This window comes from Cynocephalus volans, chromosome 12 (genome assembly GCF_027409185.1).
Source record: "Cynocephalus volans isolate mCynVol1 chromosome 12, mCynVol1.pri, whole genome shotgun sequence".
Taxonomy (NCBI): Eukaryota; Metazoa; Chordata; class Mammalia; order Dermoptera; family Cynocephalidae; genus Cynocephalus; species Cynocephalus volans.
In genome coordinates this window covers 41750663-41766426 of record NC_084471.1, presented here as the reverse complement: position 1 = coordinate 41766426, position 15764 = coordinate 41750663, and the positions used below count along the sequence as shown (strand labels likewise).

Sequence of the window (15764 nt, the reverse complement as noted above, 5' to 3'; positions counted from 1 at the left end):
TTATTTTCTTCAAAACTAAGGCATGGTTGATTATTAAGATACACCATTATCCTATGCACTACAAAGGAAAGAAAAAAGTGCTGATAATTATTCTATGACATACTGTTGATTACATGATGCATCCTGATTTCAGAGAGGTTAAAATATGAAAACAAATGTCTTAAATTAGATAAAATACTGTATATATAACTGAATTTTCTTTTCTTAAAAGTGGTAGTTTTGAACATTTCATGCATGATTGCACAATGGACCTAAGTTTTTGTTTACTTTAAAACTAGCAATTTTAAAGATATGATTTTTGGTAGGACTGAACAGGTTTCATATCATTCTAAACAGATCTGGTGAATTTCCTAACATATTGGAATATTTATTTTAGATCTTTTCTTGAAATAAACATGTCGATAATTATAAATAAACCAGATCTTTCATTCATCTCTCTAAATCAGGTAGCCAAAACTTTGCCAAAATCTTTTAATTTTTCTAGTTTTATTCCAATATAAAATAGTTATTTCCAACAAAAATCGTGAACTAGTGTGCTTGGTTTCTTTTCTAGTTTGATTTATTTCTTTGCAATATGTTAGAGTTTGAATTCTCTTTCTACATAAAATCCTATTTCTCTTGTTTTTTTTTTATTGAATTTTTAATGTCTAATATACCAGTGAAATTAATTTGCAGAAGTATTTTACGTGTTATGGAAAACATAATTATTGGCATTTTATTTAAAACTTTTATTTAATATTCTATGTAAAATATCTGTATGTATATGGTATACTTAATGTACTTCATAAAGATATATTTTATTGGGCATGGGGCTACATGAGATGGATTATGTAATAGCTACTTTATTATAATACTTATACTTAAGCCTTTTATATACTAGAAATTTTTATTTGCATGTACTCTCTTTCTCCTTTCTTCTCTCTTTTCTCTCCCTCCCCTTCTTCTATCTCTCTGTCTACCTTCCCTTTCTGTTTCTCTCTGTATCCCGTTTCTTTCATTAATAATTTGATTTTTATGCAGAACCTTGGTTTGGTCTGCCTTCAGTCTATAACTCTAATTCTGGAGGATGATTTTAGCAAACAAGTGACCCTTAGTAGGGGAGGACAAATCCTCACCAGTCCTAACCAAGGCTTCAATTTGAATGGTAAGAAGCAATGCTAATAATGTACTTTCTTTACATTAGAAACAAAAACAACAACAAACACAAACTAAATGTAGTTCTTTCTCACTGGCTGACTATTGAACATTTGCTGATTGCCTGTGTGTTATCAGTTTCTTAGCTAGAGATAGTGGAGACCACCATGTTTATGGGACCTAGTGTTTACCTCAAGTGGCCTAGAGTTTTGAAGGGAGGAGAGATAAGCAAACAGCCTCTTACAGTAAAATGTGACAAATGCATAAATATGCATAAGGACTTTACAAGTCTCATTGAGGTGTAGCCCACCCAGCCTTGAGGAGTGGTGTTCAGGAATGGCCAGGAAAGTTTGCTGAAGGAGATAATGCCTCATTGAGCATTTAAAGGTGAGGAATTGTAAGGATGAAGGAGATGGGGCAAGTGTTCCGCGCATAGCAAGGAGATATAGAACTGCACCAGTATGTTTAGGGGAAACTATAACAAGTTTGGCATTGCTACAGCATGAAGAGGGTAGGTGGAAAATGCTCAGAGATGATATTAGGGAAGTAGGTGGGGATGAAACTTGAGAAGGCCTTATGAAACCACTTTGTGGTTTCCTGGGACAGGCCCTGTTTATGGCTGCAATGCAGCATAGTTATTAATAACACTCTCAGAAATGTCCTGATTTGTATTACAAATTACATGCTCATGCTACTCAGCTATCATGATAAGGAAGTTGAACTTGATATGAACCCAATAGGAAATTGTCATTATTTGACCGTTTTTATGTACAGAGATGGCAATCTTGTATGTTTCAACTGAATAAACAATGACTGTTAAGTAGTTGTTTTCTGGTAGGCTACTATAACAACAGGGTGGAAGTGACTTTGAGAGGTGCTTCAGAGGGGCATGGACAACAATTCGGATGTCATAAAGTAGGGCATGCAAGGAATGAGGAGGAGATGATCTAAGACAGTGACAGTAGAGATGGAAAGAAGAGGATAGACTGAAAAAAACATTTAGGAAAAATGTGGTCTGCACTTGGTGCTGGACGGGATCGGTGATGGTTGGGGAACGGCAAGGAGAGAAATGGAGTGATCAAAGAGTGATTCTCAGATTTCTTGCTTCAGTGACCAGATTGATGGCAAAGACTATGATAAGGATAAAGGAGCAATGAAAAGCGACTCTTCTGGTGGCAAAAGGCATTAGTTCAGTTCTGAACGCAAGTTTCTTGTCTCTAAAGGTGCCTCATAAAATGGTACTTTTCAAGTGCTGTGCTCCCCCTATTTGTTGGCAGTCTCAAGGGAATTTTTGAGGAAAGTGCCACATCCTTATTGAATTATGACCAGTTTTGAGAAAATTTTACCCACACACACAAGTTAAGAAAAAGAGATCAGATTTCAAATGTCTAAGGACTGCCCACTTCTTGGTGAGATGCTTTTGAACTGAAATTACATATTGACCCATATTAAACATTTGCTTAAAAATCTAGAAAGAAGGGAGAGAGGGGAAATGAGAGATAGAAAGTAGGCAGAAGGTGTCGAAAATTGGCCCTGCAGCAGAGGCAGAAATGGGAGCCTGCTCCCTGCATGTTCTATCTCGTATCCTCGGAGAAGAGACCTGGTGTTGTACTCTAGCATTTCAGAACACTGCCTACAAATCTCAAAGCTGATTTATGTATGTTCTTTTCCTGCAGGAATTGTTGAAATTCAAACTCTGTCGTCCTTATTTATACTACTAAAAACCACATTTGGTTTAAAGATCCTGTTTGCTATAGATGGGGAAAGAATTTATATTCAGCTCACTAGTGCATGGAAAAGAAGAACATTAGGTCTGTGTGGCACTTTTAATGGGAACATAAGGGATGATTTTCTGTAAGTATGATTTATATATAGCTAACTAAATTTAGTGACTGGTAAATTAGGGGACACAAGCTCATTAAAAATATTTACTTAATTAATAATAGCTCAGCAATCACTGTTCAAAAAGTTTTGCATGGATCATCATATTTAAACTGTATAGCAGTCCCCTGATTAGTAGTATCTTTGTTTTACAGATTAGGAAACTAACCAAGGCTCCAAAGTGGCAAGTAAATTATTCAAGTTCACTTAGTTCACATATAGTGGTGCTAGGCTTTGAATTTAGGCACTGTGGTTCAGCCTGTGGGCTAACCGCTACCTGTTATTCTCTCTTCTGCCACCTATCGACCTTAACAGTATTTTATTTTTGATAACTTGTTGCCTTTAAAAAAATCTTAATTTCATTTTGTATTAGTGGAAGTAAATTATACTTTAAAAATATTGAAATCATTTGGTATTTATAATACCTTGAAGGCAACATTTTTGTATCTAAATTAATTGGATTTTGTGATAGTTGGTGTTTCACTGGAAGAGAAGCAGTAAAGTATATTTGTATCCCTTGTATCCACAAAGCACTTTTCACCCACACATAAAAAGAAGCAGTGTATGACTTAGTGTAAATGCTTTGAGCACCTGTTATTGGCTAAGATCACAGTGGGAGCAACGTAAGCATAACATAGTTCTCATCCACCAGGGGTTTGTGTTGCAGCTTGGGGGGAGGGGGTAACAATTTTTAAGGACTATGTAGAATCTAAAAAAGTGGAAATCACAGAAGTAGAGTAAAATAGTGGTTGTCAGGGACTGGGGGTGGGGAGATGTTGGTCAGAGGGTACAAAGTGTCAGTTAGACAGGATAAATAAGTTCTGGAGATTAATTATTGTACAGCATGATAACTACAATTAATGTACTGTATACTTGAAAATTGCCAAGAGAGTAGATGTTAAATGTGCTCACAACAAAAAATGGTGAGAATGTGAGGTGATGGGTTTGTTCCTTAGCTTGATTTAACCATTTCACAATGTGTGCATGTACAAGTATCAAAACACCGTGTTGAACACTGTACAATATATACAACTTTTATTTGCCAAATGTATCTTAATTTAAAAAAAAAAGTAAAAAAAAATTTAGTGTTAGGCAGGGTATCAATCAACAATATATATAAAAGCACTGAGGTGATTTCAAAAAATTAAGTGTTGAGCTTTGGGGTTATGGCTATAAGCACAGCAGAAATTTAGAGCAGGTCATTGTGGGTTGGGCAACCAGGGGACATTTCACGGAGAAGCCATTCTCCAAATACCATGATTTTTAAAAAAATTCATCTGCACATGCTCTTCTTTCTTGGGATTTTCCCCCACTTTTAATCTTTCTTATGAACTCCCATTTATTTTTCAACCCAACTCAGACCTTATTTGCTTTGAAGAAGCTAGCTCATATCCCACCAGACAAAGTTCATTCTCACAATGTGTTTTCTATGAAAATCTATTGTTTATCTGTCTGATTTCCACACAAAACTGTGAGGGCTTTGAGAATAAGGATCATTTCCTTGGACCTTATGTTCCTAGGAATTAATATGGAACCTTATAGACAGTGGAAACTCAAATTGAACTGAAATAGAACTTTCAATGAAGAGATTTGGATGAGCAAGGAGAACTGGCATTTGAAATGAAAAATTTCAAGAAAGAATTTCTTGTATCTTGTGTCCTGTGTGATTAATTTCTTTTTAGGTTATTTAGATTTTTGTTTTATTTATTTGTAGGTCAGAATATTTCTCTTCCTTGTTGTCAGAATGGGTTAGTCAATGTTTAACAGATGGCAGATCTGTCTGCTTATTTTTTTTAAGGCACCAGTCTCCTTCGTGTATAAACATTCAGGCGTGATAAGAGTGCAGGATAATATTTCAGAGTCAGAGGTAACTTTCAAACATTGATTAGTTTTTCAACTTAAGTAGTTAGAATTCTTTACCTCACAAAGGTTAATGCAAATCTGCAAACATAGTGGGATGAAAAATATTAATTACTTGAAAATTTATATGTCAATCAACCAGGGTGAGCTAAATGATTTTATAAAATGAAATACAGTAAATAACTGGGCTCACAATTTCAGCTCTTAATTTTATTTTATTTTATTGCTTTAAGTAAACTAAGTCAAATAGGAGAGCCAAGCCCTCAGTTCCTCCCGAGAACCTACTACACTCATCATGACCCTGACCTATTGTATTGTCCTTTGGAAGGGTGGAGAGGAAAGGAGAGGGAAAGAGTGAAAGAGCTAGCACAAGTCATGCAATTGCTTTGAGTCTCAGTGTTCTTATTTGAACAAAATGAGATTCTGCACTAGGTATTTGTTATAATTCTTTGCAGTTCTAGAATGGCTTGATATTGAAGAATAGGAAAAGTAAGGAAAGGGGAAAGTATGGGGACAAGGGAATGGCTTACACAGCTCCCTTTTTTGTCCTCTCTCATTCTCATTTAGCTGATAGAGCTAAATGGTAACCAAAGTAGTAAATCTGTTAAGACACTGTATAGAGCTGATATAAAGCCTACTCTTATGCTTGACCATGTTGACAATTAACATGGCCAGGGCTTCTGGTATGGTCAAAAGCTTCCTACAGAAGACCTAATTCAACTTTATTCTGTAAGTAGTTTTGACAGTGGCATAGTGTCTAATAGGGATTGTCACTTAATAAATGTTGGCTGATGATTAATAAATCTTGATGGCTCCTGGAAGTGGAATTGCAGTGTTTGGCTCGTAAACACTGATGTAATTTATAAATCTTACTTCAGGAAAGGTAGATATTTCTCTTCCACTTTAGTTTGCTGAGGAAACTGAAGTAACCCCACTGGGGTCAAGTGCGCCTTCATATCATTTTCTTTCAATTTTCATTTGGTTTGTTTGCCCACTTCATGATGGAACCTCAGTATTTCAGTCCTCATAGGAAATTGAAATATTGAACCAGAAATATAGGCTATTTATTCTATGAGACATTTGTCTTTACCCAGAAAAATAATTGTGTGAACAACCCACACACTCTACATGCACCCTACACCACACACACGTTAAAGTTTCGGTTGTGTGAGTGATGTTTGGTTAAGTCAGTGAGAACTAGGGTTGAATCTTGACTTTGACACTTATCAACTTAGTGAAATTTAATATTTCTCTAAGCTTCTGCTTTGCGTTTTCTGTAAAATGGGGATAATTGTGTGTTTTTTTTTTACAAGTCTGAGATGAAGATTAAAACCATGCATGTTCACAATTTGACAGATTGTAAAGTCTCAGTAACAGGAAGCTAATACCATTGTACATTTTTCAACTGGTAGAAAATTTCAAGCCCTTAGATTTCTTTGTACATTAAAAAAAATAATATTCTCTTATTGAAATGTTTGAAGAGTATGAACAAATAAAATGAAGAGAGATGCTAAGATGAGCATTATCTTTGCTTTCTAGTTCTCCATCAGGCATGATAGAAGGTACCCCGCAACTTCATGCAAATGCTTGGAGAGTTTCCTCTACTTGTTTCGCACCTGTTCACGTCCCAATGGTAGACCCCTGTAACATTAATCAACAAAACAGTAAGTCTCATTTCTGCACATAAACTTAGGGAAAAGTTCTAGGTATTACTATAATTTGGTAAAATTAGATAATAATCTTAAATTCTGATTTTCTTTGTTGTGGTAAAAATCAATGCTGTTCCTTAGATATTTTTGTTTACTATTATGCCTTCTCATCTGATTTTTAATGTAATCTAGGTTATTTAAAGAAATAGAAAATTACTGCTTTCTTTACTACTTTGCATTCATAAATTTACTAATTTTAGGTGCTTAGAAGTCTCTTCTTCCCAAATGTGAGCTAGCATTTTGGAGCTTTCAGAGTCTTTAAATGCTAAAGAAAAGTCTCTAGAAATAATGATGTTATAGTCCTGGGACTTCAGTTTCATAGTGTCACAGCTCAAGTGGCTTCTCCTGTTCATTACCATCCTGTTACAAGTCCTTACTTACAGCACATATTATGGCTTTCTGAGCAGGAAGCCAGTGATACAAGAAGGCTTTGTGCCATCAAGTGGGCAACAGTTTGACATGGCCATACTCCAGAGTTCCAATTTGCAGTGACAGTGCAACTTACATGCCAAGAATTTTTGGATGCATTTTTTTTCTTACTAAAGCCATAGCAAACCATGTTAAAGTCTAGTTTTCTTCTCAATAAATGAAGAAATATATTTTTTTCTTTTGGTAAAATAATTTTATGAAAAAATTAATGTGCATACTTAAATAGATACTCTTATAATTTTTATTTGTTTTTAAAGTTATTTTGGCTAGTTTACTCCTTTTATGTAGTTATTTTTATACATTATTAATATTGGGTGAGAATCCATGAGCAGCCAGTACAATTTCTGGATTTTGTAGTGGTTGTGTGGAAGGATTCTGTTGACTGTCATCTGGTTTTTATTATTAACATATAGTTTTGGTGTACTGGAAAGAATACACAATAATCTTGCTCTTAGTGCTGCTTTTAAAAAAAATCTAAGCCAGCTTTTCAACTTGAAGAAGATTGGTCATTTTTCATATCTTAATAGGAGGGCTAGACTAGAGTTTTTTGGTCTCTATGATTTATTACTTTTAATCTCATTCTCATTTAACAACAATATTTTTCATCCTGCCACCAACTTTTCTAATCTACTCCAATTGGTCTCTTTCGGTTTGTTTCTAGCTTTCTTGGTTTCTTCTGGGGTATTGCAGCAACTTTACTTTCTAATTTTTAATAACATGTAAAAGTTGAAGTAGAGTCCAATTGATAAATTCAGTTTTCCTCTGGTCACTTCTTTAGTTACTTCCTTTATTATATGACATTTTGGTATATCACCTTTTTCCCCAAACCACACGTGTTCTATGATATGTATCTTAGATATTATCCTTGTTTTACCTTTATCACAAACTGTGATTTTGTTTCTAAATTCCAATGGATAAATTCAGGAAGATCCCCAAAGAAAGGAAAATAAATAGGCAAAAGTCAATAACTTTGATCTGAGTTCTGAAGGATATTTTTTCAAGGGATCTTCTTGAGTTATCTTTTACTTAATATCAGTGGGAGTATATTTTAGTCTACAACTACTTAGGGCACACAATAAAGATCTCATTGTTGTATTACTTTTCTCTTTTAGGACCCTTAGGGTTAAGAGTATGTTTGTCAACAGAATATTGCTATAGTCTAAATCATTTGTGTTCATGTACATATGCATACCTAATACAAAAACATAACACTTGGGTAATTGCCACATGTTTTCTCACAAATAATAAATATATTTATAATACTCAATAAAATTAGCTCAATATAATTCCTTAGTAGTGGAAAAAGTCTGATCTCCAACAGCTTACCTGGTCTCTCAAAGACTATCACAATGCAAAGATTGATTAATTTTATCAGTGAGGAAATCGATACAACCTAAATCCACTACACCAAAGAACTACAGACCTTAGCCTTTTTCAGAAAGGAATCTAGATTGTTTTGTCAAAGTTGGTTACTCCTATAAAGGATTACATCTGATCAGTCATTCTCAAGGAAAAATATCAACAAATTTCTAGAAGTGGTTACACAAATCCCTATGCCCCCATAGTTTGATAGATATATCTGATGGCCTTTAGCATATGTTGCAATCCCTAATTTCTGTTCGTTATTCATTTAATCATGCAATCATAGATTCATCGATAAAACATTATTGAGCTCTGCTCCTAACATCCGCCAAACATTGTGTACTGTGTATTATGCAGACCTTGAGTTCAGTGACTACGTGGCATCTACCACCTTGCCATCCACCTCAGAGACTCCATCAGAATGAGATGATTTCTAATCCTTCCTGGATAATGATGTATTTCACAGAGTTGCCATAACATCCACAATCTGGAGCTACGTTAATTATGTGTGGATGTCTGGACATAAGCCTCCCATCCCAATACTCCCAATTCTTTATAGCAGGTTTCCTGGGATGATCCTCAGGCAATGGGGTGATTGACGCCATCATTCATTACTATCAACCCTTCTGTTATTCGTGTTATTCAGGAACAATAAACGTTTTTTTTGAATATGGATTAAGTGCTGTTACCAATATTACCAAAAACATAAACAAAAATTGTGTAAGCTGAAAATACTGGGTCTCGTGTAAAATAATATGAAATACAGTGTATTTCTAGGAAAGCAAGATGCTTGAATAATTCTGGAACTTGATATTAGGGGTAAGAGCTGCACTAGTAAATGAGGTGCTAATGAGGTTCTTTGCCTGTCAGTTGGGTATGCCGCACACTGTGATGTCATCCACCAGGAGCTCTTTGCTCCGTGCCATGTCTACATTAGCCCTGGGCTGTACTATCAGCTGTGCCGCCATGATGCATGCAAGTGTGGAAGCGCCTGCCTATGCAATGCTCTTGCCCACTATGCCTACCTCTGTGGCCAGCATGGTGTTCCCATCGATTTTAGAACTCAGATTTCATTCTGTGGTGAGTACCATGGTACAGATAAAGACTATCAGATAACACTTTAGAGATTTTTGCTTGTAATTACTGCTTTTATTTTTTAAATGAAAGGTCAATATTGCCTATAAGTTATTTGAAATATTTCTATAATGTACAAACACGAAGAACAAATGAAATACGTAGGTTCTTAAAATTGGAGATACATGGCATAAGACCAATAACTTGACTATTTTTGTTATAAGCATAATTATGGTGTAACTATATATTTTGAAATATGCAACAGAAATATTTTGAAAAATTTGAAAAATTCTTATCATGGAAATATCATTTCTAAATATTGGAAAGTATGGAAAAGCATTATGTGATATAGTGATACAGTTGACTTGTAGTTAAACAGGTGTATTACGCGACAGGCAATTATCATCTCAAGTTCTTGGGGCTCTCATCCTCATGGTTATGGTGTCTGCTGGTTTCTTTCATGGTAGATTGTTTCCTTGTGTGTTCTATAATTTTTTTTTATTGGCTAATCTTTATCAGGCCCCCCCTCCAGCCCCCATTAGAATCTTGTGACCTGGGTTTTATGGGTACCACTCTCCACTCCCACTTCTCCACTCCCCCAGTGGTTTCACAAAGCTTTTTCCAGTCACTCCAGGGGTATCACTGGCCAGTATTAATGTTAATTGTTCAGCTTTGGCTTTCTAAGAAAAAAATAATGTAAATATAAAAGCATTGTAAATTCATATACCAAACCTATGCAGGATGTAAGTCTAGGATTTTTATTTTTTAGAGGTAACTTTGTTTCATCACAGCCCAGCACGTAGAGAAGCTTTCCTGACATCTTCCTGTACTGTGAGCAGATTTCTTCTAGTTCAGGAATCAACCAACTACAACCATTGGGCCTCCTGTGTTTTTGCAAATAAAATTTATTGGAATGCATTCATCCCCATTTATTTAGGTGTTGTCTATGACTGCTTTTGTGCTATAGTGGCAGAGTTGAGTAGTTGTGACAGAGGCAGTATGACCTGCAAAGCTGAAAATATTTACCATTTGGCCCTTTACAGAAAAAGTTTTCTGACCTCTACTTTAGTCCGTCCTTTCATCTGAGGATGTTGGTCTTTGAGCGTCCAAGTTATGGGTCTTCCAATTCCTTGCCTTGTAAAGAACCAACTTTCATCTTCCATTCCCATTTGGGTTAAATCCAAGGTCCAAAATTATTGGGATGGATCCTACCCTCCTCCACTCAAAGTTTTGGGTTTTAGTTTTCTTCTCACTTCTGGCATGTCAGGATGTCCCCTCATTTTTTTTTTTTTTTAAAAAACAAGGTCAATTATATATTTAAAATAATTTCAATTATGTTTTATCTAGAATTTTATAGATGTTTATACAACTGTGTTTTTAGATTATTCTGGTTTGCCTACCATAATCAGTTCAGTTTGGTCTGAAGAGAAATTGGAAGGGTTTAGAAAAAGTGTACATATGATTAAGAAGGAAAAAAAAAAAAACTATGAGTATGGATCGATAAAATCAAATTTTGTCATATTTGTAGAAGACTAAAAGTTTGTGTAGGTTTAAAGAATGCTATAAAGAAGATGATGACAGTATAGCAGTACATAGATTTAAAATGTAAAGACAGGAAGTTTATTTGGACATACAAAAGACATTACATGTGAAAAAATTAGGGTATGAGAATGTTAAAATTAAAATTAAAGAGTGTTATAAAATGTCACTCTTAAAAATATTTTGAAACAGAAATTTTGTTCTTCTGTTATATTCTCCCGAGGCCAAGAATTGTTTTATCTATCATCCACCTATTTACTTATTTCTGTTACAGGATTCTGTAATGTTCTGTGCTAATTGATGTAAGGTATCTTTTTGTTTCATCATTTATGTCGAAAATAGACCTCTAAGCAAAAATAAATGTTTCTGTGCCCCATGGAAATCTTTCTCAAGTGTGCTCCTTTGTCCTTAGCCGTGGTGTGCCAGAAAGGCATGTTGTACCATCACTGTTCCTCATTTTGCCGCCGTTCCTGCATTTCTCTCTCTTCCCCGGAGCAGTGCAATGACGACTGCGCTGAAGGCTGCAACTGTCCCGAAGGCAAATTCTATGAAGACACACTTAACTTTTGTGTGCCCATGTGAGTGACAGAAATGGGTTGACAGCATCTAGATCTTATCTCTTATTTTTCCTATAGGTTAGTTAAATGGGCTTTCATGCTTGTTTCTTTGATATTTCTTATCGTCTTCACTTTTTTTCTTTTAACCTTGCACATGTTCACAGATAGCTATAGAAAGAGCTAAGGACTCTGATGGTTAACCCTGAAGTTTACTCCTACTTGTTTTACCATATCCAAATCAATAAGAAGGTCTATGTTTCACTGTCATGTGGCAAATTTTAGTAATAGCAGGATTGTAATGTCTGTCAGCACTCAGAAATAGGGTTAAGTGATATGCCAGTTAGGGTTCTCTGAAGTGCATTCAGTGAGTTCTTGTGACTAGACAACACAGTTTGTGAGTTGTAGTTTAGAAAACAAAATCTGAGGCTACAAAATACTTCACACCAAAATGGTTTCTGCCTTTTGTTTAAGATTGGATGCAGCCTCACAGAATAATGCCAGCTTTAGAGTGTGCCTTACAATGACCAATACAGAGAATAGAGCATAGGGTCTGCTTGAATATTTTACTGGTTTTTGAAAAAAATTATATCTTATTTTATTTACTTGGCCTTTTTTTTTTTTTCTTATAGATTTCACTGCCGGTGTCATTATAGGGGCAGCGTTTATCAACCTGGAGAGCTCATCCCAACACCCTCAGGCTTATGGTAGGTCTCAGTGATGCAGATTGTACTTGAGAAATGACATGCGCTAATACAACTTCTTAACCAAAACTGGAAGTTGAATTGTGACTTCTGTAATTTAAAAACTAAAGATCACACAGCCTCTAAATATGTTACAACTATATGTACTTGTATATATTAAGTATATATACACAACCACATATATATATACACACACACACAATACATGTATATGTTGCACTTCAACATGGAATGCCTAAGTTTTATAACCACAGGAAAAAGTTATGAATTTAAGTCACATAGTATAAGGGAAACCCTTCGATCACTTTTGTTTCTTAGAAATTAGGGGTGAGGTGGGTGTTTAAATACTGTATGTTACTGAGCAATTTTAGTTTTGTGGTTCATCTCCTGGCTCAAAAAAAAAAAAAGCAATTCCAAAATAGATATAAGCAATGTCACATACAGTGGTAAGTGAACCTCCTCCCTGGGAACATCAATACTAGTGAGATAACACCTATTTATAGGATAACACTCATTCAGGTTGTAACCTGTCTGTTAAAAATGCAAGCACATTCGTGCAGCAGTCCACATTTATCTATATCCAACTCCTAATCTCCTGCTTCTAGTTGCACCACAGGTGCCCACAGACAATAATAGACAGTAGAAAATAGTAATGACAATAATAAGATTTAAGCATTACTGTGCACCTTCTATGGTCCTGGCACCATTCTAAGTGTTTTACTTCTATTATTAAAATACTTATTCATCACTATAGCCCTAAGAAATAGGCACTGCTGCTTTATCCCGATTTACAGGTGAGGTGAATAAGGCACAGGTGGCTAAGCAACTTGATCATAAAACTGGGGTTAATCCCCAGCACCTGGCTCTGCAGTGCTTGCTCTCCTGCAGGCCTTGCTCTGGAGCTTTTCTCTTCACAGCAGAATATTGCTTATGCTCAATTTACCTTTTGTGTCATCTCTACCTCCCTTCCTTCCACCCCCTAATCAAGACACAAAGGCAATCAGCTTCTGGATCTTTCTCTAGCAGATGGTACTACTATCCACATAGTTTCCTGAGGCAGAAATCTGGGAATTATTTTTGACTCCTTCTGTTCAACACACCTAGCCAATAAATCCCCAACACCTTTTGGACTTCACTTTCTACATAGGGTTGAAAACCATTCCTTCCTTCCCTCACTACTGCCTTAGCAATGTCTCTCACCCTGTCTGCCTTGGACCTTTCTATCTGCTCATCCTGCCTCTAGTCTTGCCCCCTTCCATTCTGACAAGGTGTTGTGTCACTTTTGAATTTAACATAATTGAGTTTATTTATACAAACTCAGCAAAGACAAAGTAACTGTTTCTCCTCCATGAGAAAAATAAAAATTCAGTTAGTATAGTGAATGACATTTGCCACCCATTTTAAAAAGTGTGTGTCCCAGAATGAGTATGATATGGAAGACCTGGATGTGTGATCTGACACCTGCCTGTCTCTGTTCCTGTATGCCATTTACAGTGTGAGCAAATCACACCTGTGGGTATTGTTCCAGGGTTAAAACATGCATGAGCATATTTTTCATGTGATGTGGCCCTTATACATGAGTCAGCTTCTTCATCTGGGCTCAAATATAGAATCTTGATCTGTTCCAAAGCTGAAGGAAAAACTGTGTGGGGTTATGGAGAACTGGTGTGTTGTTCCCGATCATGCTATCTTAAGGGATTTTCAAGGCTAATTTACCTGTATGTGGTTTTTGCCTTATGCCCTGACTTGAGAACCTAGATTGCAAGGGAGATGCGACTCCACTCTATCTTCAACGCTGCTGCAGGCATGATTTCTCTAAAATTCAAGCCAACCATATCACTTCTTCATTCAAGGTCCCCAGTGACCCACCTCAGGGATAAAATCTTAGCATCTTAATGGGAGCTGGCTTCTGCCTCTTTTGCAATCAGCATCTCCTGTCACTTTGTTACACAGAACACCGTTTTACCCCTTCATGGTTTAGTCATGTTTCCACTGAGTGTTCAGCCTTCCTACCTTATCCACATCATTACCTCCATCCCTTTTTCAGCACAAATCAGACTTTACTTCCTTTTACCGCCCTGATGTTAATTGCCTACAGATTTTAAAATTTATTTTGTTTTACTTCCATCTCTTAAATGTCATGCTGCATAAATCATTTATTTGTGTGTCTTTCTCTCTTGCTAGAATATAAACACTTGGGTAAAGACTATAAATTTTGGTCTTTGTATCTCCCTTGCCTATCACAATAGCCCCCACATATAGGTGTTTGATTAAAAAAAATGTATTGAATTGAAATAGCTCTCTTTCAAATTGTATCTAAGGCAACAACATATTTGTAAAAAAAAATGTGAGAAATAAATAACATTTGTATATGTACTCACTCAATTCTTTCACATTACATTGTTGTAGAAATACAGAAAAAAACCTGAAGTTTGGTTTTATAAATGAACTATTTTTTACTTCTAGCCAGTGTTCAAATGGAACTGTGAAATGTGATGAATTAGCAACGCCCTCTGCTGGTAAGTTCCCAGTAGATGCTTTCCCTAGGGAGAATGCAGCTCTGGTACAGCCCCCACTCTTCTGGCAGAAGTCATCAATCCATCACAGCCCTCCTTGCCACTGTGCAGGAATATAGCCTTGGGAGTGTTTATCAGCATGTGCTCCAGTGCTTCCTAACTTTGTTTACATTGAGAATTACAGTATTCATCAGACAGTCTGTGGGGGTGGTCATACACGGCTGCTTAGGGCAGAGCTGATCACCCACAGACGCTGCTTAGACATGGCCTACCCCTGACCCACCTCAAGTACCCAAGGGTTTTAGGGATATACATCCAGGCACTTGTTGTAATTCATTTGTGGAACAGCACTGGGGAAACTTTAGATGAGCACTTCTCAGATTTTAGTGTGCACACAATCACCTGGGGATCTCATCAAAATGCAAGTTCTGATTCAGTAGGGTGGGGGTGATGTCCGAGAGTCTTCATTTCTATGGATGGCCAAGGTGATGTTCATACTGCTGGTTCCTGGGCTACATTTTGAGTAGCAAGACTCTGAGATCAGTAGCAATCAATTAAGAATGGCATGTAAAATGCCATTAACTGCCATCTCTCTTTAGAATGTCATTACACACTTGAATATCTTTCCTAAGATCCTATATGTTAGAAGACCCTATATATTATTTAATTTTCATTATATAAAGAGCCTTGATTTTCTGGTCACTATGGAGAAATTCTAGGCAAATAATAAACAACACTTACTTTCACAGATTTTGATGGACTGGAAGAATGTAGGCTGATAAAAGCAATTAGGAACTATTGCTTTGTTATTTATTTGAATGACCAGGTATATACTATTATAAATGAGATTTGAATCATATGTCCCAGATTTACTTTCTGAGGATTCAGGCTAGTCTGGGGTTTCTTTACAGGGTAGGTTCATGGGCCACTTTCATATTCAGGAGCACAGGGCATCCTTTCTTTGCTCCCTTTGCTTCAGGGTGACCCATAATTGAAGAAGGG

The 15764-nt window shown here is 36.1% G+C and overlaps 1 protein-coding gene across 2 annotated transcripts in view; it reads left to right on the top strand.

Moving 5' to 3' along the window:
• Positions 1-15764, top strand: part of OTOGL (otogelin like) — a 153227-nt gene that overhangs the window by 34206 nt on the left and 103257 nt on the right. For both annotated transcript variants that reach the window (XM_063075783.1, XM_063075782.1), the window contains exons 16-22: positions 1021-1144; positions 2811-2988; positions 6415-6539; positions 9246-9455; positions 11401-11566; positions 12175-12249; positions 14713-14765. In XM_063075783.1, coding sequence (XP_062931853.1) covers positions 1021-1144; positions 2811-2988; positions 6415-6539; positions 9246-9455; positions 11401-11566; positions 12175-12249; positions 14713-14765 — 931 coding nt within the window. The remainder of the gene's footprint in view (positions 1-1020; positions 1145-2810; positions 2989-6414; positions 6540-9245; positions 9456-11400; positions 11567-12174; positions 12250-14712; positions 14766-15764) is intronic.